The 22,183-nt window shown below is 39.3% G+C and overlaps 1 protein-coding gene across 3 annotated transcripts; it reads right to left on the reverse strand.

The window, feature by feature from the left end:
* Positions 1-1,165: 1,165 nt before the first annotated feature.
* SMARCE1 (SWI/SNF related BAF chromatin remodeling complex subunit E1) lies at positions 1,166-21,837 on the reverse strand. Of its 3 annotated transcripts, XM_082706062.1 has the most exons (11): positions 21,021-21,837; positions 18,984-19,035; positions 18,770-18,813; positions 15,669-15,773; positions 10,661-10,741; positions 9,640-9,771; positions 9,215-9,386; positions 5,122-5,294; positions 4,486-4,587; positions 3,623-3,833; positions 1,166-1,442 (listed from the first exon to the last, which is right to left on the reverse strand). In XM_082706062.1, exons 2-11 carry the CDS (start codon positions 18,988-18,990, stop codon positions 1,234-1,236), a joined length of 1,236 nt encoding a protein of 411 aa, XP_082562188.1. In that variant the 5' UTR covers positions 18,991-19,035; positions 21,021-21,837; the 3' UTR covers positions 1,166-1,233. The 3 variants fall into 3 exon arrangements, with proteins under 3 accessions (XP_082562188.1, XP_082562189.1, XP_082562190.1); XM_082706063.1 differs by lacking the exon at positions 15,669-15,773; XM_082706064.1 differs by lacking the exons at positions 15,669-15,773; positions 18,770-18,813.
* Between the last annotated feature and the right edge of the window lie 346 nt (positions 21,838-22,183).

Raw genomic sequence — 22,183 nt, forward strand, 5'->3', positions numbered from 1 at the left:
ACTTGAATGCTCCATCAGTTTATAGACGTTGTTGGGTGAGCCAACGGCCCTACCTGAGGATGCAAATCTGTAATGGCTGTGGGAACCTGCTCCCTGCTGTCCCTGCGTTATAGTAACAAAATACACTTGCTTTGCATAAAAATAGTGATAAAAACACAGAGACTTTTTTCCACTTATTTATTACATTTGGACCTTTAAGAAACATATATTACCAGATACACCAATATTCAGTAAAAATCTATTCTAGGTTTTGGGAAGCAAACGGGTCACAAACTACCTTGCTTCTAATCTCCAAGACTTTACTAAGAGTTTATCAAAAAGGTAGGCTCTGATCTATGGGATGCTGAGCCTTGAGGTTTTGAGTTTCGATTATTGTAGAACAGTTTCAAAGGGACGAACTGAATTCCTGCTGTTTTCCATCTGGAATGGGCTAATAGTTTTGAAGTTGTCTAGTCCACTGCGAGAATATTCATCTCCTTAAGCTTCGTGACCTATTCTGTCTTTGGAAAACTTGGTAAAAAAGTAATTCTTTTTTCCTGTACAGTAAGGATGAATTTATCAGAACACACCCAATACAAATTATAACAAAAAGCAGTGTACATAATGTGTATACGCCATGTTCATTTTAATGACTACTTTGTAAGTTGGTAACTATTTGAACTATGGAGACTATTTCTGGATCAGTACATCCAAGCTTAATTGCAGTAAACTCCTTAACACAACTCTTGGTATGTGACACTGATTAAAAATAAAAAAGGTAAGTGAACAAATACATACTCATACATGATTATGTTTTCAAGAAGCTATTCTTTGTGGAAGTATAGAGGGATGGGGACTTCCGGGAAGCTGCTGACAGGAACTGGGAGGTTTAAAGCTATGGCTCTGGTAAGCACCCCAGTGAGCTGTAGGAAGGCGTTTGTAAGAGTAGATTGTGCAGCATCAAAGGATCACTCTCTAAAAGAGGTGGGCATTTTCTCAATTAATTTAAATTCTGAGGCTTTCAGTAGTTGAGGGCTAGAAATAAGACCCAAAGAAAAGAACCATCTTCACAATGGCTCAGGAAAGGAGACTGTGCCTTTTGGCTTGTGATGCTAAATGGTCCAAAAAGCCTTTGGTGGTGCGATATGGACAAGAAAAATATTAATACACAAACCACATAACACCATTAAAACTCAAAAAACATTTTTTTTTTCATTTAAAAAAGTATTTAGAACACATAAAACAAGGCAACATTTATTCTTTCTTCTCGTCTTCTGGGGCGGGGTCTGTTGGCGGCTCTTCCACAGTGGCGCTGTTGCTCTCCGAGCCAGTGTTACTATCACTGGTCCCTTCCTCAGCCATACTGTCCACCCCCTCCTGCCCGCTCTCCTTGTCCTCAGGAGTAGATGTGCCTTCTTCACCATTCTGTTGGCTTTCCGTTGCTTCTTCAAGGTGTGTCTCCTCTGTAATCACACATGTGTCACTGTCAGTTCCAAGACATAAGTTTATTCTTCTAATTATGCCGACAGTCTTGAGCTATGCTGTCTGATGTGGTAGCCACTCACCGCACATGACATTAAGCACCAGAACGAGCTAGGGGGACTGAGGAACTGTTAGCACCTTTGAAACAATTCAGGTTTGAAAATGTACTTCTCAGCTATAAATTTACAAAAGCTAAATACAGACCAAGTATTTCTGATGAAAATTTAGCTTCTAAATTTAGATGTGCTACAGGTAAAAAACACACATCAGATTTTGAAGATTTAGTATGAAAATGAATGGAAAAGTTAATCCTTAAAAATGCTGATTACATGTTGAGATATTGCTTAAGATATACTGGGTTAAATAAATATATTATTATTTTTTAAGATTTTATTTATTTGACTGATAGAGAGACAGGGGGAGTGGGAGAAGGAGAAGCAGGCTCTCCGCTGAGAAGGGAGCCTGATGTGGGGCTCGATCCCAGGGCCCTGGGACCATGACCTGAGCTGAAGGCAGACACTTAACTGACTGAGTCACCCAGGCGCTGCTAAATATATTATTATTAATTCATTTGTTCTCCTTTACTTTAAAAAATGTTAGAAATTTTAAATTACACAGGGACTTACATTTTCTTTCTATTGGACATAAAGTTGTTCTGTGCTTTGGATTTAATTAGTGAGAAAGCAGGTATGGAAATGATATAAGGGTAATATTTTAGGTACATTGTTCAATGTTATGCTGGGTTGTTTTCTGTAAGAAATTAAGAACCTGAGGGTTTCTGCTCTAATAGTCTCAATTTTGCTTTTTCCTTTAGCTAAAAGGATAAAATCTGAGTGAAGACCCATAGGCATACTCTACTCATAAATGACAAAACAGAGGCAAAGGACAGAGTGTTCTGTCTTAGTTGCAAAATGAGCAAAGAATCATGCTTCATACCCTAATTCTCAAACTCCTGCTTTAACCACAAAAATATACTAATGCTCCAAATTTGTTAAGATAAAAAATATGTTCACAAAAAAAACAGAAAAAGGCTCAGATAATGAAACTTAAAATCTGACTATCTGAAATGCTAATCTGCTGAATGAAATACTGTAGTAACATCTGGTAAAGTAACCTATATTCCATTAAATGTTTTCCTGATGTCAAACCGGAAGTTGTCAGTTGAATGTCAAGTATGACTACTGTCTCTCCCCTTGCTTGCAGTGATGGTCCAGGGAGCCTTTGGCTGTACTTCCTAGAACACTTTTAACTTACTCCTGCTTACACAGGGCACTGGGCAGGGTCAAAATAGTGCCAGAAGGTGAAGTAATCTCAAAATTTCAAATAATCGGTTTAATTGGTATTTTATGAAAGTTTTACATGTTATTTTGTGTCTTGAGGAATGCTTTTAACCAGGAAAATCAGTCTGCCTGGAAGTAAGAACTTCTCTTGGATGGTATCAACCAACCTTCCCCATAAAGGCTAGATAGTAAAGATTTTGGGTTTTGTGGGCCAGGCGTCTCTGCACCGACTCAACTACACTATGGTAGCCCCAAAGTAGCCACAGATAATACGTAAACACACAGGTAAGGCTGTGTTTCAACCAAACTTTCTTTACGAAAGCAGGTGGCAGGACAGGATTTGGCCTGCAGGTTTTACTTGCCCAACCCTGTCCTAGGACACCAAAGATGTTTGATCCTAAAAGCAACAACCACATATTACATTTTAGCAATAAAGGTTAAAACACTGAGTGCCAATATCACGTGAAATCCAGTCCAAAGTGGTTTTATAAATCCAATATTAAGTGATTTTATGTATATTTCCTCATTTTTCCTCTGGAACTCTCAAGGGCTGGTACTAGAGCACCTAAAAGTGAGGAAACAGATTAAGTAATTTATCCACTCCTATGCTAGCAAGTTGTGAAAGAGTATTAGAGCCAGAGATGTCTGACTCCAGGGCCCATATTCTCAACCATTCCTATCACTATACTTCATACACCTAACCTGGAAAATGACATGACTCAATCTGGACAAATAACCAAGACCTCAAATAGCCAGACTAAAGACCAATGCCTCACTGCTGTTTGTACGGACATTCACATTTTACATCAGGATTTGGAAGATGCGTAGATCAGATAGAGGATAGCCCTTGACACCGACTTTGCGGTCAGCGGGCAGGTTACCTGTCTCCGTCGGGATGCTCTCATCGTCCTTCTTCTCTTCGGTCTTACTCGCAGCTTGCTCCTCCTCAGCAACCATGCTGCTCTGACTGCGTTCAGCTTGTTCTGCTGCCTCTTTCTCTCTTTCCTCCTGCCTTTTTCGAGCCTGCTCCTCTGCCTGTGCAATTTCAGCAGCAATTTTTTCCATATCCACTTCTACTTTTAAACCGCACAACTAGTAGTCAGAAAGAAAGAAAACTCTCTTAGTACTGTTCTTTTCTTACGACCTCTGAACCAGAGAAATTATTTCACGAGTGGCTTTTCTTGGTTATGAACTATATACATAAAAATGGGGTGGGGGGAGCGATTCTAGGTCTTGTCGTAAACTCCTGTGTCTACAGGAAGAGAACGTTGCTGTAGTGGCCATGTACCAGCAAGTGGCTGGTGAGGCAATGGTTGGTGAGGCAATGCTGAAAGCACTGGATTTACATAGAAAGCTTCCAGTTCCTATTTCAAGCTACCAAACACAGGATCTACTTGTTTTAACACAAAGTGTACACTATAAGCTACATTTAATGATTAAGTCTCAATAAAATGAAACAACTCATGACTGCATGCATTTAAATTAAAACACCCAGGGATTCTAGGGACTACAGGCTAGTTAGTACATGTGTGGATACTACATGAGATCTTAAACCTACTGAAATTTTGCCAGAAAATGGGAATAATTTCACAAAGCAAAGACCCTTACCATTAGAGCAAAGTTCACCCTATTTGAAAGTGAACAACATTCAATAAAAACACTATTTTGGAGAAAGGAACAAGAACTAAGGAACAAGAACAAAGTCACAGTGATAACAAGTACAGTAAACACAGTGAATTAATACCCTTTTAAGTTCATTGTTAAATGAATCTGTGCTTTCCAGGAATTTCCTCTTCTTTTCCTGGTGTCGCTCCTCTATTTGAAGAAGTTCAGCTTCTAGCTTTCGCTGAAAGACATATGATTAGGCTTTATTACTACTGAATTATTTTCTTGAAAGCAAAATACATTTTTTAAATGGGCATTTCGTAATGGTCCATGCTTTCTCACAGTGTGACAAAGGTTTCTGAATTTTTAAATTAAATCACTTATTGCACAATGTGTCTAGCTAAGATTTTAAAAACACAAAATGCAGCATAGGGGAGTGACTACAATTAACAAGTATATGTCAAAGAACACTCCTTCAGGCCTGAGTAATTTCTTCAGGAAAAAACATTTAGTTAAGCAATAAAGGTTGAGAAGATATCTTAAAATTCTTAATGTGCAAACTTTCTATCACAAGAGTCTGTATTACAGTTTTAAGGACAAACTTATTAAATCTCCAGGAAACCTCTACTACTTCAAGTCTCTTCCCTGAATCAGGAACAGGTTAGACTGAACACAGAAATATTTAGCTCCCAGGCTGATACACAGTATAGATTCATGCCACTGGGGCTCTGTGACATAGGCCCAATTTATTTTAACAAATGCTTTGTGATTTTACCTGATGAACCATTAAGGACTGGACCTGTCGTTTGAGGACCTGCATTCTAGCTGTTGTGACAACTGACCGAACATCCGGCACCACACTCTCACTGAGGATTTCACTGATGAGGCGGTGGTTTCTCTGGAAACGGGCGGTGGCTGTATGCTTCATTGAAAAGCCATCATCATAATCTGGCATAAACAAGATGTTTGGAAATGAAGTTGCCAGCAACCATAAACAGGAGACAGTGACAATGTTAACACCTGAACACCAAGGAGCCTTGGTCCTCACTGGTCTAATAAGCCGGCCCTTCCCTGCTCAGGGAGGAGTCTGCTTCTCCCTCTCCCTCTGTACCCCGCCAATGCTCTCTCTCAAAGAAATCAACCAACCAATCAATCAATCAACCAAATCTTTAAAACAAAAACAATCACAAGGAGGCCTTAAGGGCATCATGGGAGCACTGGGGAAGTCATTTCATAAAAATCTCGAGGAGGACATAATGTGTTCACTGGCCAGGGTACTGGTTATTCTCACCCTGTCTGAGAAGGTCTTGAATGGAACACAAATGTAATAAAAACCATGTATCTTCTGGCCTGGAAATCCATCAATAGGAAGACTGCATGTTACAGCGAGACTGCAATGCTGCTGAAAGGTTCACTCTCTTGGTGGTAATTTAAGGCATTTACACCTGATGACAACACAGGAACTGAGCAGTGTCTTTGTCACTGTATTACTTTAATACTAAAGTTATACAATGAAAATGCCCACTGTGGAGAAAACATTATCTCTAGCAATACTGTGTCCCAGACTACCACATACATTTTATTTGATTAAAAAAACCCATTAAAGGGCGCCTGGGTGGCTCAGGGGGTTAAAGCCTCTGCCTTTGGCTCAGGTCATGATCTCAGGGTCCTGGGATGGAGCCCTGCATTGGGCTCTCTGCTCGGCAGGGAGCCTGCTTCCTCCTCTCTCTCTGTCTGCCTCTCTGCCTACTTGTGATCTCTGTCAAATAAATAAATAAAATCTTCAAAAAAAAAAAAAAAAGAAAAAAGTGTTGAACTTGTGATTAAGTCTAAAAAAAACCCCATTAAAGCCCTAATGCAATTTTATAGAAAAAAAATATTTACTACCAAATTTTACTTTCAATTTTTGTCAATCTATACATGTACATAGTTTTCAGTGCATAAAGATACTATGTTGTTTTCACTCCCCCAAGTTCATATACATATGGCATGGATCTGGTTTATATGCTTATTTTTAATAGCTATGCAATAGCATTTCCTTCATTTCAACCTCTGCTTTATCACCTCCACAGTTTTGGACATATCTGCTAAAAAGCCATACTATCATTTATTTAACATAGTCACTTAAATTAACTCACTTTTTAAATAAACCTTCCTCTTAAACAATACACATTAAAATAAAAGTTCCTGGGTACCCAGGTGGCTCAGTCGTTAAGTGTCTGCGTTTCGCTTGGGTCATGATCCCAGGATCCTGGGATCAAGTCCCACATCAGGCTCCTTGCTCAGTGGGGAGCTCCTTCTCCCTCTCCCTCTGCTCCTCTGCCCCCACTGGTGTTCCCTCTCGCTTGCTCTCTCAAATAATAAAAAATCTTTAAAAAATAAAAAAAAAATTTTTTTTATTTTTTAAAGATTTTATTTATTCATTTGACAGAGGGAGAGATCACATAAGTAGGCAGGAAGGCAGGCAGAGAGAGAAGAGGAAGCAGGCCCTCCGCGGAGCAGAGGGCCTGAAACGGGGCTCAATCCGAAGACCCTGGGATCATGACCCACTGAGCCACTCAGGCGCCCTAAAAAATAAAAATTTTTAAAAATTTAAAAAATTAAGAAAAAGTTCCTCTCTGAACCACCTAATCATCTTAGTGTCCCACCAGAGGTGGAGGGACCACACTTTAGGAAACTTTGCTTGAGGCCCAAATTGTACTGCTGTGTCCCAGTTTAGCACCTCCCTTATTATTTGGTAATTAAGTAGTTCCCAAAATGCTCATCATCATAAACACCACAGCTACAAACTGTTGTACAAACTACTTTTTGTCTCCTTTCAAGTAATTTCTTTAATGTATTTCTGAAATTAAAATTACTGGAATATAGGATACCATTAAAAAAAATTCTGGGGGTGCCTGGGTGGCTCCAGCTCAGGTCATGATCTCAGGGTCCTAGGATTGAGCCCTATATTGGGCTCTCTGCTCAGCAGGGAGCCTGCTTCCTCTTCTCTCTCTGCCTGCCTGTCTGCCTACTTGTGATCTCTCTCTCTCTGTCAAACAAATACAATAATTTTTAATAAAAAAAATTGTGACCTTATTTTTTTAAGTTTTTCATATTCACACTTTAGATTACACATGGTATATTCATGCTATCTCTATCTGAACTGTATATACTTGTTTTTTTGCTTTCTTCTTTCATTTATATGGTTCTAGCGTTGAACTCTGGTAGGGGAAAAAAGTCTTAGCAATCTGGGTTTGTCTTTCCTTACCCTTAGAATTCTGACTTTTGGGGGGTAGGCTTATATTTTCTAGTTATTTTCAAATTCACCAGCTCTTCATTTTACCTCATTTTCTAAAATGTCCTTTAAAAAACCTTTCGCTGTCTTATGTGGAAGCTGCATAAGCCTTTTCTAGAATAGCAGCAGGCAGCCACTATGCTCACAGTCCTTCTCTTGGACTGATGCTAACGCCCCCCTCGCAAATTTCCTCTTCTGCTATTTCCGAGGCCTAAAGTCCAAGGTCTGAAGTCACTCTTATCCTGGCATCTTCATGTTCACCTGTCCTTTCTTACCAGCAGCTTTCAGTTCTTACCTTAAACTTTCTAAAACATAATGGGCTGAAGTCTGAGGAACAGAGAAGAGGATGTTTTTCTGAAAACTGTTCCTGAGTCAATCTCTGAAGTCCTGCTCAGTTCACTGTCCCCTCTCACCTAAAGAAAACTTTTAACTGCTTCTACTTGTGGCTTCCGTGTTGCTAATCTTTGTTGATACTCTTCTACTCATCTCTCATCCTTCCAGTTTTTCGTAGACTGGATCTTCTTTTCTATTTGTTAGTTCTGTATGTTTTTCTTGCATTAATCATCCAATCTGAGTAATTCTGGCCTGTTTGCTAGCATGTCCTTAACACTCAGTATGGTTTCTAATTCATATTCTATTATTATTTACATTATTCTAGTCTCTTCTGTATTTATGAGAGTATTTGTCAATATCCTAGTCCATTCTTTTTAAAAACATATTTCCTCCCTCTCTTATGGGGTACATGTTTATTCATGTTTTTAGTGGCATTACTGCTTCCTTTCTCCACAGTATCTTTCAAGTTCTTACAAGCCTTCTCTTTATACCCCTACTCTGAAATGGGGTCTTATTTTCTTAATGTTTTGTTGCTTGCAGCTGGAGCCTCTAGCTTTTTCCACATCATAGCAGCACATGAGAAAATGTGATTTATACAGCAGGCGTGACTCATAGAGGAATATGGTCCCTGATGGAGGGGGGTAGTTCTGAGGCTCCTTGCAGCTTCAGACCCTGCCTGGCTGCAGAGACCAAGGATGTAATCTGTATACCTGCAAACGAGTCATGGAAGCCAATCAGGAAGCTCTGCTGTTTGTGTGTACATACATTTGTGTGTGTGTGTAAAGTGTGCATGTGTGCACCCTCATGTGTTATCACAGGCCACGCTGGATTTCTGAATTAACTGGAAAACAATTTCACAATGCTTCTCCCCACTCATTAACTTTCTCCCTGGAGAGCCTTTAATTCAAGAAGTTTAAGGAATCAATAGGAAAACAGGATGTTAACCAGAAAGCATGAACTTTTTAAAAGCAGTTGAGCAAAATTCTCAAAATTTTGTGACTCAAAAACCTTTCCTGCATTCTGAGCATAAAGATTCTGATAAACAATAAATAGGTTTTGCTATTTTCTACACCAACAAGGATGTATCTTTTTTTTAATGGAAACGTCACATGCAGATCTTAAGATTAAGTAATCAAAATATTGAAATGGCACTTATATGCTTTGTTTTCCATTTAGGTAGGACATTAACTTGGTGATTGCTTGTATTTTAAGTTCTTGGAGAACGCATAAACAAAACCCCATTTTTGTTTTTTTTTACCGTCTGGATCTTCAGCAGGCTGGATGCTCATGTACGGCTCTCCTTTCTCCATGCGAGACTGTCTCTGTCGACTTTCTTCCTCTAAAGCAGCTTCTGCACGACTTTTTGCATTTATGTAAGCAAGGTATGCGGGGGAATTATGATAGGCCTTCATAGATTCATTGTACTCTATCTGAAATTCAAATATGTTTTAGTTTTGTAATTAACATATTACAGGTTATATGGATAGCTTTATCTCATTAGAATATCAAAAGGCAGAATTATCTCCTTTATACAGACAAGGAATCTGAAGCCTAGAGAAAGTGACTTGACCCAGCAGAGACAGTACAGCCTCAGCTGATTAGATCTTTTGTTTCTTTCACAAAGAACAAGCGAATGTTTATGCATTTTATATAGTCTCCACCCCACTGAGGTCCCCATTCTACCTTTTCTGCTTCGTATTCGTTTAAATATTCTTGTTTTTCTTCATCAGTGAGATCTCGCCACATGCCACCAATAATCTTGCCAATCTCCCACAACTTTAGGTCAGGGTTGGAAGCTTTTACTTGGTCCCAGACCTTAAAAATGAAACATGAAATTTCAGTATGGATGCCTAAAAATAGAGAACTTTAAAAATACTTTTAATAGAGAAACTTTTAAACATAAACAAAGGCAGAAGGAATAGTATCAAATCCCCATGTTCTCATCAGCCCACTGCAACAATTATCAATAGCTGGCCAATCTCATTTCTTTTGCTGGATTAATCCATGGCAGATCTCAAGACATCTCCAATCACTGGGGTGTTAAGATGAGATAACCCAATAACACAGTCTCTGTCTCTCTAAAAGTTTACAGAATTTAGAAGGAAAGTGGTTAATCTGCATAATACAACAGACCATATCATCAAATACATGTATAATAAGTGTGATCCCAAATTTTTAAATATGGTGAAAACAGCTCAAAGCCCTTACTATTAATAAAGATATTGGCTCTCTTTGTTACTTTAAGAGAATATAGGTTCATCACCAAACTAAACCGCAAGGGAAAATTCAAAAGTGTAAAGAAAATGAAAATCACCATGAGCTTACTCTGTAGAGATAACCACTGCTTTCTAGGCTTTTTTCTTCTTTAAACTAACACACTGTTGCTATTGTTTTTATACAAAATAAGATAATATATGTAGTTCTATATGCCTTTTTTCACCTCACATTTTTCTCATGTCACTGAATTTCTACAAAGGGCTACGTAACACTGTCTAATGGACTTAAATGGTTTTTTTAATCATGTTCTTCTTGCTGGATTTTAGTTTCAGAATTCTGAAATCAGAACCAAGTTCTTTAAAAACTGCAATTCCTCATCCTTTCCTCTGACTATACACAGAAACCCTGGCTATGCCATTATGAAATCTGATGTAAAGCGAAGCAGCAAAGAGAACAGTCCTTCCTCCCTCTGGCTCCTGGCACCTACCTTTCTGCTGTACCTCATGTAGGGCATCAGCGGCTTATCTGGTGGCTTTGGGGGTTTTGGAATCGTAATACCAGAGGATGCCTACAAAAGAGTTAAATACAGTCATTATTCAACTGCAAGTAATTCACCAGCAAAACGAAAAGAGAGTCCCTTAAAAATTTCTAATGCGCCTTTCTTCTACTCGTCCATGGATACAAGATTCTTATATTTTCTCCACTGAAAATAGCTATCACTGCAAATTCAGAAATATTCACATCAAAAGAAAATAAAGAAAATGACTTTAGGTACATTATATTAAAATATTTTACTCGGCAGATTTTTTGCTACTGCTTTGACAACCTGGCTGTAAGAACAAATAAAGTATTACATAATAATCCATACACTGAAAATATATGGTTACATATCACATGTCCCATGTTTAGGACATAACCTAGCACCCTTTAATTGTGCTTAATTTACCATTACACATACAGTCAACACTTGATTATCTGCTGGAGTCTAGGCTCCTTCAGCACTTACCACTCTCACACTGTCTGCAGGGATTTTTGTGTCTACTTGTACTATTCCAGGAATGCACGACACCCCTACATAAACAACACCCCTACAAAAACTACCTTCTAGGTTCAAAACAGAAAACAAAATACCTTATTTCCTTTATCAGGACTAGAGATTTTATTTTTCTTAAGGTTCTAGGTCCATATCTAGTGGCTTTCTATAAAGGGGCTCAAGAATTATAAACTAAAGTCATGCCTTTTCTTGTCCTCAGTCCTAATAATAAAGTGGGAGTGGATGAGTTTACCCAGGGGCAGAGAAATCGCAGACACAGGGCCCAATTGGGTTATTTTTGAGGCCTTATACTGATTAAAAATTTTGGTTTAGTGGGGAGAAAAAAAATGAAAACACAGGAGGAGGGAAAACTAAAAATATTTTTTAAAAAGGTAAAGAAAAAAGTGGAATAGAGGGGAAACAAAGGCGAAGAAAAAGATGAGAGACCGGTTCTTTCTGTGGAATAATAGCTAGGTAAAAGAGAGCAGGCAGCGTCTAGTGGGCGCCCCAGATAACTGCGATCCACAAGCGTCTATTTCTGAACTTAGTTTCAGCTTAACATATATGACTACCACTGATCAAGGACCCAGAATAAATTCATCATGGCTGAATCACATTTATTTCCCCCCAGTTTCTAGGAGACAACGGATATTGATTCTTCTTGACGGGCTAGAGGGAAGAGGTGTTGGCTTCACTCTAATTATCAAAGGACAGGGACTGGCAAATCCTCATAAGGAGACTAAGAGATATTTGGATCCCTTGCCCTTCAGTTGCCCAAACTCCTCCTTTCTGGGTTGGGACACCAATTATAACCTTATTTTTTAATCCACACTAATCTCTGAGATTAGTGTGTCTGCCCAATTCCACTGCTTTCAAACAATGCTTCCTCCTCCTAGGGTGAAGGTCTTTCTCCATCCCTACATACTTTGAGTAACTCTGCTTCTTCTTACATGAGATTGTTAGAAAGCATATCACCTTTGAAGCAGTATTTCCTCTCGTCTTTCCACTCCTCCCATACATTCATGCCATACCTCATGCTGGTGCCCATGCAGACAGACCCTGGTTTTTTTTTAAGCCAGCATTGGGCAATGGCGTGAGGTAAGCCAGAAGGGATAGACACTGTCAACAGCAATCATATGAACCTCCTATAAGCCAAGACAAGTTCGGTCTCCAGGTCTGTAGCTCTTTCAAGGAGGGGTAAGGGAACTCCTATGAGGCTAACTTTACTTTACATCATAGGTTCAGAGCAAGATACACAAAGGTCTGATTTTTCATATGTAAAGCTACTAGAAAGCATTTCCAATTTATATCCAACACAAACCTTCAGAATTCCATGAAGTTGGTTACAAGTAAAGTTGGAATTGTGCCAATAATTGAAGTTGGTATATCACCACTAACAAATTTTCTTTAAAGAGATAAAGAACTCTAAAATGTCTATGTTTTAAATATATTGACTTAAAACACTTCGAAAACAAATCATAGTAATATAAGCTCTACTTTTCAAAGAATATTTTCATTTGAATGAAACAAGGCTCTATTTCATTGATTAGGCAATTTATAAATACAAACCAAACCAAACCAAACCCAAACAATAACCGCAAAGTTAAAATTTAGCTGGTTTTCAGGACACTAAAGATTTTTATGTCTAAACATTCTTACTTTATTTATTATCTTAGCCGACATCTTTCTACCATGTTTTAAACATTACTCTTTACAAAAAAAAAAAAAAAAGGCAATTTGCCCTCAAGACACTTTAACCTTATTTTGATGAGAGTCCATCAGAAACAACCCCTGCTTTCCTGTACTCCTCTGACTTGAGGAGTGAGAGCTGCTGGGCCCCTGACTAAATGGCCACGTGGTTACACCTTGGGAGGGAATGTTTCCTTTCTTAGCAGTTTCTTTCCTTGTTTCTATCAGGAAAGCTACCTCTAGTAGCAAATGTCCCTCTTTATAATTTTCTGCTTCTACCTGGCAATGAGTTGGGGGAACGTAAAAACTATGCTTAGCTAAGTTAAAACTGTGCTTATATAACAGTAATTCCTGGAATCGCCTATGCATAAAGATCATGATTCTGTGAAATTTATTTTGGCCACTCAAGAGATTTTGTTGTTGTTTCTTCTAATTCTTCCTTTTCTCTGGTAGAGTTTTCTTCTAGAATGGACTTTCCAATTAGCACAAAAATAAGCCATTTTTAACATCTCAAACTGTTTTCACACCTGTACTTAGGAGAATGTTAACCACCATCTGAGAGGACTAGGAATGAATTCCATCTCATGGCTATCACAGGCACTCCAAAAGTTTCAACACGCTGTAAAAAGTCTCACAACTATTCAAGTGTACTAGAGTCATGAGGGAAACCAGATGTTCTACAGAGCCTATCGGAAGCTACCAGATAGGGTTTCAGACTCATTCTTTCAAATCGCTGACTTAAGGCTATTTGCAAACAGTGATACACTATAAGGAGCCTAAAAGAATAAAAAAAGGTAACACATTATCAGGGTCATCTTAAAATAAAATACTTCTATAATGGTCAAAATCACATCCTTTGAGTCCTAACAAAGCTTCAGTTAGATATATTAAAAAAAGTTGTGTAAAACTTTAGGCATAACTAATTTTCTTAGACAGCAATTCAGTGACCTAAAAGTTGAAGGGGCTGGGATTAAGAGGGGCTAAAAGCCTTCAGTTTCTAGGTCCCTTCAGGTTAAGTCTAGACAGCAGTTTGATTACACTTCAGTCTGGTGCTGAGGACAATAATACGAAAAAAACTAACACAAAGAACCCAAATGCCAAATATTCCATGCTCAACGACCCTCCTGTACTAATCCATCCCAAAGCTAGAGCCAACTCCAAAAGCTAGGTTCGAACATCCCCAAGAGGAAATGAGGAGGAACAGGTAATTGACTCTAGCCCTGAGACAGTGGATGACCTTTCCTTTTCCTACTGAATGATCTCTATTAACAGAGAATTCCCACAGATACATCCAAGTTAGGAACAAAATGCTTATACAAACTGAAACACAAATGATTCTAATAATACAGTTATCACCATTTCTATTCCATTCATGTAGATAATCAAGAGCTGACTGTATAGAGCTATTAAAATGTAATCATTCTCTTGTTCACTCCTCATGAATAATTTTCTGCATTAACATGAATGATCCAAAATTGACTCTGATCCTTGTTTAAATTAAAATGTTCTTTATCATTGGATAACCTTGCCCCCCATAACACTTGTGAAACACATTTAGGCCAGGGAAAACACATACCGATGTACATAAAAATTGTATGCATTGTGAAATGCATACATACACACACTTTGTCAAAATTCTTTTCAGATACCATGAAATATGCATGGCACATAAAACTTGATATGCTTATGAAGTACAAATTATGCAGAAACAATGAAAAATTTAGACAAACAAAACCTATCAAGCTAAGCAATATGCTTACCAAGATAGACATATAGTTTGATAGTTACAAGCTTTTTGCTCTAGCTTGACTACAGGGTGAGAGGGCTCTTTTGAAGTCACATTAATTATTTATGAATATAGCAAACAAAAACCAAGTATTAAAAAGTTTACAGCCATTCTGGGTTGTATAAATTCTCACCAATGCCACATTCCAACATATGTAGGTATTTGGCTTTTGGATTTATTTTTATTTACTTTTGGTAAATCATTTTTACATTTATTTCTTAGCTACTTAAGCTTCCTTGAATGCAGTTTAAGATGATTCTAAAATAGATATCTGAAATATATTACTCAATTTTGGGTGTCTTAGGTTGATCATTTAAATGAAACATCCTCAGTTTCAGAAATCATACCCCTATCCTACAGATTATAAGTACACTTTTAGTTGTTGGTATCAAGTCTGGCATGTCAAATTAATTTCATTCAACTTGCATCCTGCAATTCTTTGAAGTTATATTAAATCTCTTTTTAACTGGAGAGAAATGAATCTCAGGAAGTCGAATATTAAATCCAAAAGACAAATAATTATGTGTAGCAGTTCAAACTGGTAGGCCAGCCGAAAAAAGCCCAGGTCCGTAAGCCGGGCTTTTACTCAGAAACTAAGTTCTTGAGCCTGATGCCAATTACCTTAAATGAAAGATACTCTTTATCTCAAAAAGGGTATTTTAACCATAAGAAACTCTAGGTTTATCTACATATAGTATAAGCAGTAAGTGCCCAGGGCTTTAGCTCACCAACCACCAAACAGAATGGATTCTTCTTTTCTTCTACATACATATCCAGATTTCACTGTTCTTTTGTTTTTTGTTTTTGTTTTTGTTTTTTTTTTCCCAGTTTAAGATCGTACAATGAATGTTTAAAATAGTCAAAAAGCCAGGTTAAAAAAAATTTTTTTTAAATGGCTGTGCTGCTGATTCAAAAGGACCTAACTCTGGAGGCATTTCTGGTCAAATCCAGTTGTTTGCCGGATGCTGTAATAGTTGATTCTCCTACCGTGACCCGGCTGTTGGTGCCCGGGTTCCCTCCCAGCCTGTAGTTGTTGTAGGCGAGATGACTGTATGGATTGTATCCCACAAACCCTGGTGTGCTGGGCATTTGCTGATGGAAACAAATGAGACAAAAACACGAATGAGAAATGAGCTCAAACGAGGAAAACACAGAAATGAAAAATGATCTGCATATGGCATGCAAAAGCAACCTGAATTTAAACAAGCAATGATGTGTTGTAACTGTTCTTTATCTTTCATTGGGAAACCAGTCTGCAAGTGGTTTTTTTGTTTTTTGTTTTTTTTTCCCTTTCTTCCCTTTCTTTCTCTTTACAGGGGCAAGTCATGTTTATCGTCAGCGTGAGTGTGTGTGCTTGTTTTTTCGGAATAAGCAATATACTGAAGTGTCTCAAACACTCCGGATTACTTTATGGTCAATAATATGATATAACAACTTAGCAACAGGTGTCTGAGATAGGAAGGCCTGACATGTGATAAACTAGAAGTCTGAAACACTTTACATGCAAAACAAAATGTGATTTACTTGACAGTTATGCAGATGCCACCAATGTATTTATCTACTAAGAACAAATAAAAACAAGAAATGGATTGTGTCAGAGACAATTTTAAATCCTTCTATATAATGTGAAAAATGAAAAGGTACTCAAATCAGGAAGTCAGAGTAGTCAGTAGAAAAGAACTTATGTGGGATTCAATGGGTGTCACATACATGATTTCAAAACAAAGACTTGTAAGAAATGCATGGATTTCATTCAGGGGTGCTATCTGATCTTTTAAACCCAGTCATTCTTTTTTTTTAGGCTTTCTCTTCCATCTCTTCTTTGATCCATCTTCCATAGGTCAATCATGAAGACTTTCTGCCATTTAATTATAAGTGAACTACTTTCCTAGTTTACAGACTTGAACTTCCTTTTTTCATCTAGTTTCAATACCTTTGATCCTTTCAAAACACAACTGCTCATTGCAGCAATGGAATTATTGGTTTCATGAATTATGTGTTGATGTAATCAAAAATGGGCTCTTAATATAGCAGTGCCCTCATGGTTAATACAATGACATCTAATGTTCATGAGAATAAAGGTATAATGCATAAAAAGGATATAGCGAAGAGAAACCAAAAGTAGGGAATTTTATCTAATGAAACTCAACCAAAACAACTAATTTAATTTTAACATGCAATTAACAATATGAGCCCTCAATTGTAGAATGTAAAATACACTTAACACATCCCAACTAAGCTGTGGCTGTTATGAACACAATTTTCTACAACATGCCGCTGCACATATCCTTAGTGTCCAAAAGAAAGATATTCAGGCTGATATTACATTTGAAACTCTTTAGGAAAAGAGAACAACTGATCAATTCTAGTCTGTATAGTTATAAAAGACGCAAATTAGGCATATTTACGTAGGCAAAACACAGATGAAGTATCAAAGGCACAAGAGAAGTGTATATTACTTGGAGTGGTACATTGGGTGGTGGTGGTGGTGGTGGTGGTGGTGGTGGTGGTGGTAGTGGTGGTGGTGGTGGTGATGGTAGAATGGAAAAAAAAAAAAAGGAAGGAAGATAATTCATTTGATATCCATTCTGTTGGCTGTCCTAATCCCTAGTCTTCTTTATTTTATGTGTCAATGTGAAATTACAATAGTACAGAAATAGGACTAAAGAAAGGCCAAAAAAAAAAAAAATCCCTTTCTACATTTGAGAAGTCATAAGGGGACACTTGGTTTTTGAGCTATTTTTATTATCCCAAAAAATCAAGTTTGTCTTCCAGAGATTATACACTGTCAGAGGCAGTATATACGTCAAAATGACATCTTCAAAGGTTGCATAAAGAATGAAAATCACTGTTCAACATTATGAGGCAATAATGTAATAAAGTTATGGGAATTAAAAAAAAATCAAAACTAAAACATTACAATTATACCACTTCCAAAATTGAAGTACATGGTTAGCTCTTTGAGGTCAGGAATCTCAACTGTTCAACTCCACCTGTATAGCCACTAGCAGAGGGCCAAGGAGATGGTCATTAAGAAATGTTCTTTGATTTAAGAAAGAAAACAAACCAAACACAGGACTTTAAGATCTACTGGAAGTAACTTTAGAAACTATATGTTACTATGTTACATAAGTTGAAATGAGAACATGAGATACAGTATCTCTTTTAAGAAGTATCTTACTAAGAGAAACAAATTGTTGATAAAGGTAACTAAAGCATACATCTGAGGATTAGTAAGTAAGAGCAGTCATCTAGTGGAGAAAAAAAATTACACAAGGACCTAATTAGTAAGCTAGCCTGCAATTTTGGGGATAAGGGGTCAGGAAGGAGGGCTAACAGCTATTAAAGAACTGCTTTTGTAGGCCATGGTCAATGTTAACAGTGTTTTTTTAAAGACAAAAAAAAAAAAAAAAAAGAAAACCCAAAAAACAACAAGGAATCCGTTTCAGCAAGGCCTGAATAGTTCCTGTTAGATTTGTTTTGTGGATTGGATGGTTATTTTACATGCTGTCCAAGCTGGGCCAGAACTTGCTTGATGAAAAACCTAGTTCACAAGTATTATTTAGAAACTTGAAAACATATTCAATAGGCAGGATCTGACCCACAGATAATGAAATCCTTACTTAAACAGCTTGAAAAATAAAAATTTACAATGAGTGTTATTATGGTACTGGATGCTTTACTGTTTAATATGAAAATTATATATAAACAAGGAGAGAAAGTGTAACCAGTTGAAGGTTAGGTTTAAAAATAATAACAAATGCCAGATTGAGCATTCACTCAATATCAACTTTTAAGACTCTTATAGAGATTAACTAGAAAGAGATGTTAAGCTTATCATTTATTTCCCATTTAAAAAAGAGAACTGAGCAGAGGAGGTTGGAATTTCAGCAGTATGTTTCTTTAAATGTTGGGATCGGTTCAAGGTAAGATGCAGAGAGTTATTTTATTTAGTAGGAAGTGCTGTTTTTTGGCTGAATTTTTCATCCTGTTGCTGTGATGATTGAGTGACTGTCACTGGAAGACATCTGGGTTTTTGTATCAAGGCCAGACTTGGCTATTACATTAACAAGAAAATTAAAACTTACTGTTGCAGGAGCTGGGGTGGGAGGTGGGGCATAAGATGGTCTTTCTGTTTGAAAGAAAATAAATAACTTCTTGTAAACAACTGAGATATAATACTATGCAACAAAACTACCAATGGTCCTGTTTTGAAGAAAAAAAAATGAGAGTATTTTGGAATTCCCATTTGCTAGGGCATTAGTCTCTTATTAATAGATAAATATAAAAAATGAAACTTACTTGACATTTTGGAAGATTAAGTTCTCAGTTCCTTAAGAATGAATCTGAGACACTAAAATAAAAAAAAAGAAAAAAAAAAGAAAAAAAAGAGAATCAAAACTCAGCAAGCATAAGAGATGTTTTCCTAAAGAATAGGGTAGTTTAATTGGTATTTCTTAGTAAAATTACACTATCTTCTAGTAATCAAATCCTTTGCATATTTTACTAAATCTTATAGGTCATTTGGATCATCAGAATTAAACGACTAAAACAAATTACTGGGGATATTAAAAGTAATATTAGACGTGTACTTTCAAGTTTTTTCTTGCCACCTCCTTCATGGAAAACATTCTGCTAATGCCATGTAAACATTTAAACTGATAAAAATATAATGACAATAGAATGTGATGTATTAACAGGGCCCACCCCAACAAGGCCTACCAGATACTAACCGCTCACTGATCAACAGCAGCTCTACCTTCCTCTTAGAGTAACAAGTTCTATTAAAACAAGCCAGCATTTTATTTCTGGAGGCAGTGCAAAAGGTAACTGGTTGATAAAGAGCTTCACATTCTCTTAAAGTGGTAAATAGCTTTGTATCTCCTGGGAATAACTTCTGAGCCTCTACCTGAAAAATTCATTAACCCTTCACAGTCCATTTCAAAATATATATCTCAAGGGAGATTTCGTGATAAATTACTTGGGGAAAACAAATTGCTTCCTTCTCTGTATTCCTATCCAATTCACCTAAATCTATAATATTGTTCATTACATTGTATTATACCTGTTAATATGGCTAAACTGTAGAACAGAGGCCATCTCATTCATTATCGCAGTCCCAGCACCTAGCTCAATGCTTACATTTGGTCCTAGTATTACCAGCTCTGAACAAGAACATAAAGGCATGAGCTTGTTTCTTACATCAATATACATCACACACAATGTGTACAAAGAGACGAACATTTTAGAAAAAGAGCAAGTAACTTCTATGACTACTGGAGTACTTTCATCAAACATTACGTGAAACAAGCATGATGCTTTTGCTTCTCTTCTACATTTTAAGGGAAGTCCCTGGAATAGAAGGAATCAGAGGACTGTGTGGAAAGAAGCATTTTTTGAACAGCCCAACCTGGGTCTCTCCCTCTTTCGGTAAGAACCGGGCAGAAACCATGGACTCGGGTGATCTCCTTCCTGCTCAACATGGGGGTGGGGGTGTGCTGTCAACAACAAGTAGGCCTCGCTGTGGGAAGCGCTGATAATAACTGCCAAAGCTCCCCGGTACATCACACTATTGTTAAGACTTCAAAATTACTGCTGTCGTCTGCTACGATAAAATTCTAAGGGTGGGCTTGTACATTCGTCTGCCACTGGACCCATCCCTGGCGCCTGGCATAAAATACTAGATACTTGTTGAAGACTTTCTACGGGGCGGGCTTATCACTTATCTCGGTTCAGGGTCTCAACTACCCTTCGAGATATGTATGGATATCCGTACTTTACACAAGAAAAATGGGAGCCTCGGCGGCGAGTTTAAGTAACTTGTCTAAAGCCACACAGCCAGGAAGTGCCAGAGCTGGGTTTCAAACCCAGGCCAGACTGTTTCCGAGCTTTCGCTCTCCGCTCTCCACTCGTAGCCACACCGAGTGTCCTCGGTCGCTGCCGAACCAAAGGGAAACCACCTTCCTGGGGGGGAGGAGGGGGGGGATGGACCACGGACTTGGCTTGCCCCAAGGGGTTCCCCTGAGGTCGCTTCCTTCAGGTTGTGGTGCTGAATGCACGTCACTAACAACTCCACTAAAGAGGAATGCATGGGTGCCCTGACCCATGTCGCGGGGTTAGTGGAAGGGGCAAATCTTGCCGCCGGGGAGGGGCCCCAGACGGGACTCCCTCCCGAACCCCGCTCCGCTAGGCCTCAAGGAGGCCGCAACCGGCCCCCAGCTCTGGGCCCGCGGCCCAGCCTGAACCCCAGCAGCCCCCGGGAACTCGAGGTCCAGTCAAGCCGGGACACCGCGACTCGCCACCCTCCCGACCCGCTCGGGCCCAGTCGGAAGCACTCACCCGCGGGCAGAAAAAGCGCCCGCAGCTCCGGCCTCGTTTCCCTTTGTCCCGCGCACGCCCCGCCCCTCGCGTCCGGAGCGTCCGCACTCGCACTTTCCACACTCTTCTTAATTGCTTTCCAGCCCTCCCCCGACTCTTTTTGAAAAAATAAAGCTCCAGGTGAGGATGCGGTGATGCTCCGTCCGGTCAGGGATTTTTTTCAGACCCCACACGTTCTACAAAACCCCACGAATGTGGGCACGCTCCGGGCCGGGCGCCGATTCGTCACGGCGGAGTGGGCGGAGGGGCCCGGCGGCGGGAGAGGCCCGAACGGCCGCCGCGCGGGGCCGAAGCGGCTGCAGGTGGCGTGGCGGCAGGCGCTGGCCTCGGCTTCCACGCGCGGGGCCGGAAGACGGCGGGGTCTCTCCGGGTGGAGGAGCTCGGAACCACTGCGGCCGCGGCGGCCGGGCCTCCGCTGCGCCGGCGGGTGGTGGTGGTTTTTTCCGGGTTCTTCCTTGTTCTTTCAGTCGGTGAAAGAGTCTATACTTCAGCAAGCGAAGGATGGAGGCGAGGGCGACCGGGTTCGCGCAGTTTCCGTTCCCACGCGCGCCTCGCGGGGCTTCCTGCCTTAACGGCCAGGCATGAACCCTTGACCAAAAGCAACACGGACCTTTTTAGTTTTTCCAAGCGCGCGTGTGTTGTAAGTGCCAGGTTTCTAAGCCGGGGCCCAGAGATGGAAATCCCCTCGGCCAAGGCTGTGCGCCCTTGCCGCGCGGGGAGTGCCACTCGTCTCTGCCCAGCGCTGCCCTGGCTCATCCCCACTTTCAGCTTCTCTGTCCTTCCGGATCCTGCTCAGATTCTCACAGTGGTGCCCTCCTGGAACTCCCCCCCCATAGTCCTTCCTCTGAACTCCCATGGTTCTTTGGTAACTTCACTGTACTCTATACCTGATCTATTGTATTGAACTGCGTTTGTCATCTCCCGCGCATTACAGCGCATTACAGGACATTTCAAGACCCGTTACAGTGGGTCTTGAAAGAAAAGGTTCAGTTAATCTGCAATGGCCATCTTTCTATTGCTTAGAAAGCAGTTCTACTTAGGGCTTGATTCATTGTCAGATAGTCAGTAAATGGGAACAGAGACAGGTTTCTAGTCTAGTCTAGTCTAGTCCAAGGTTTTTCTCA

Source organism: Mustela nivalis (genome assembly GCF_964662115.1).
Source record: "Mustela nivalis genome assembly, chromosome: 17".
Classification (NCBI taxonomy): Eukaryota; Metazoa; Chordata; class Mammalia; order Carnivora; family Mustelidae; genus Mustela; species Mustela nivalis.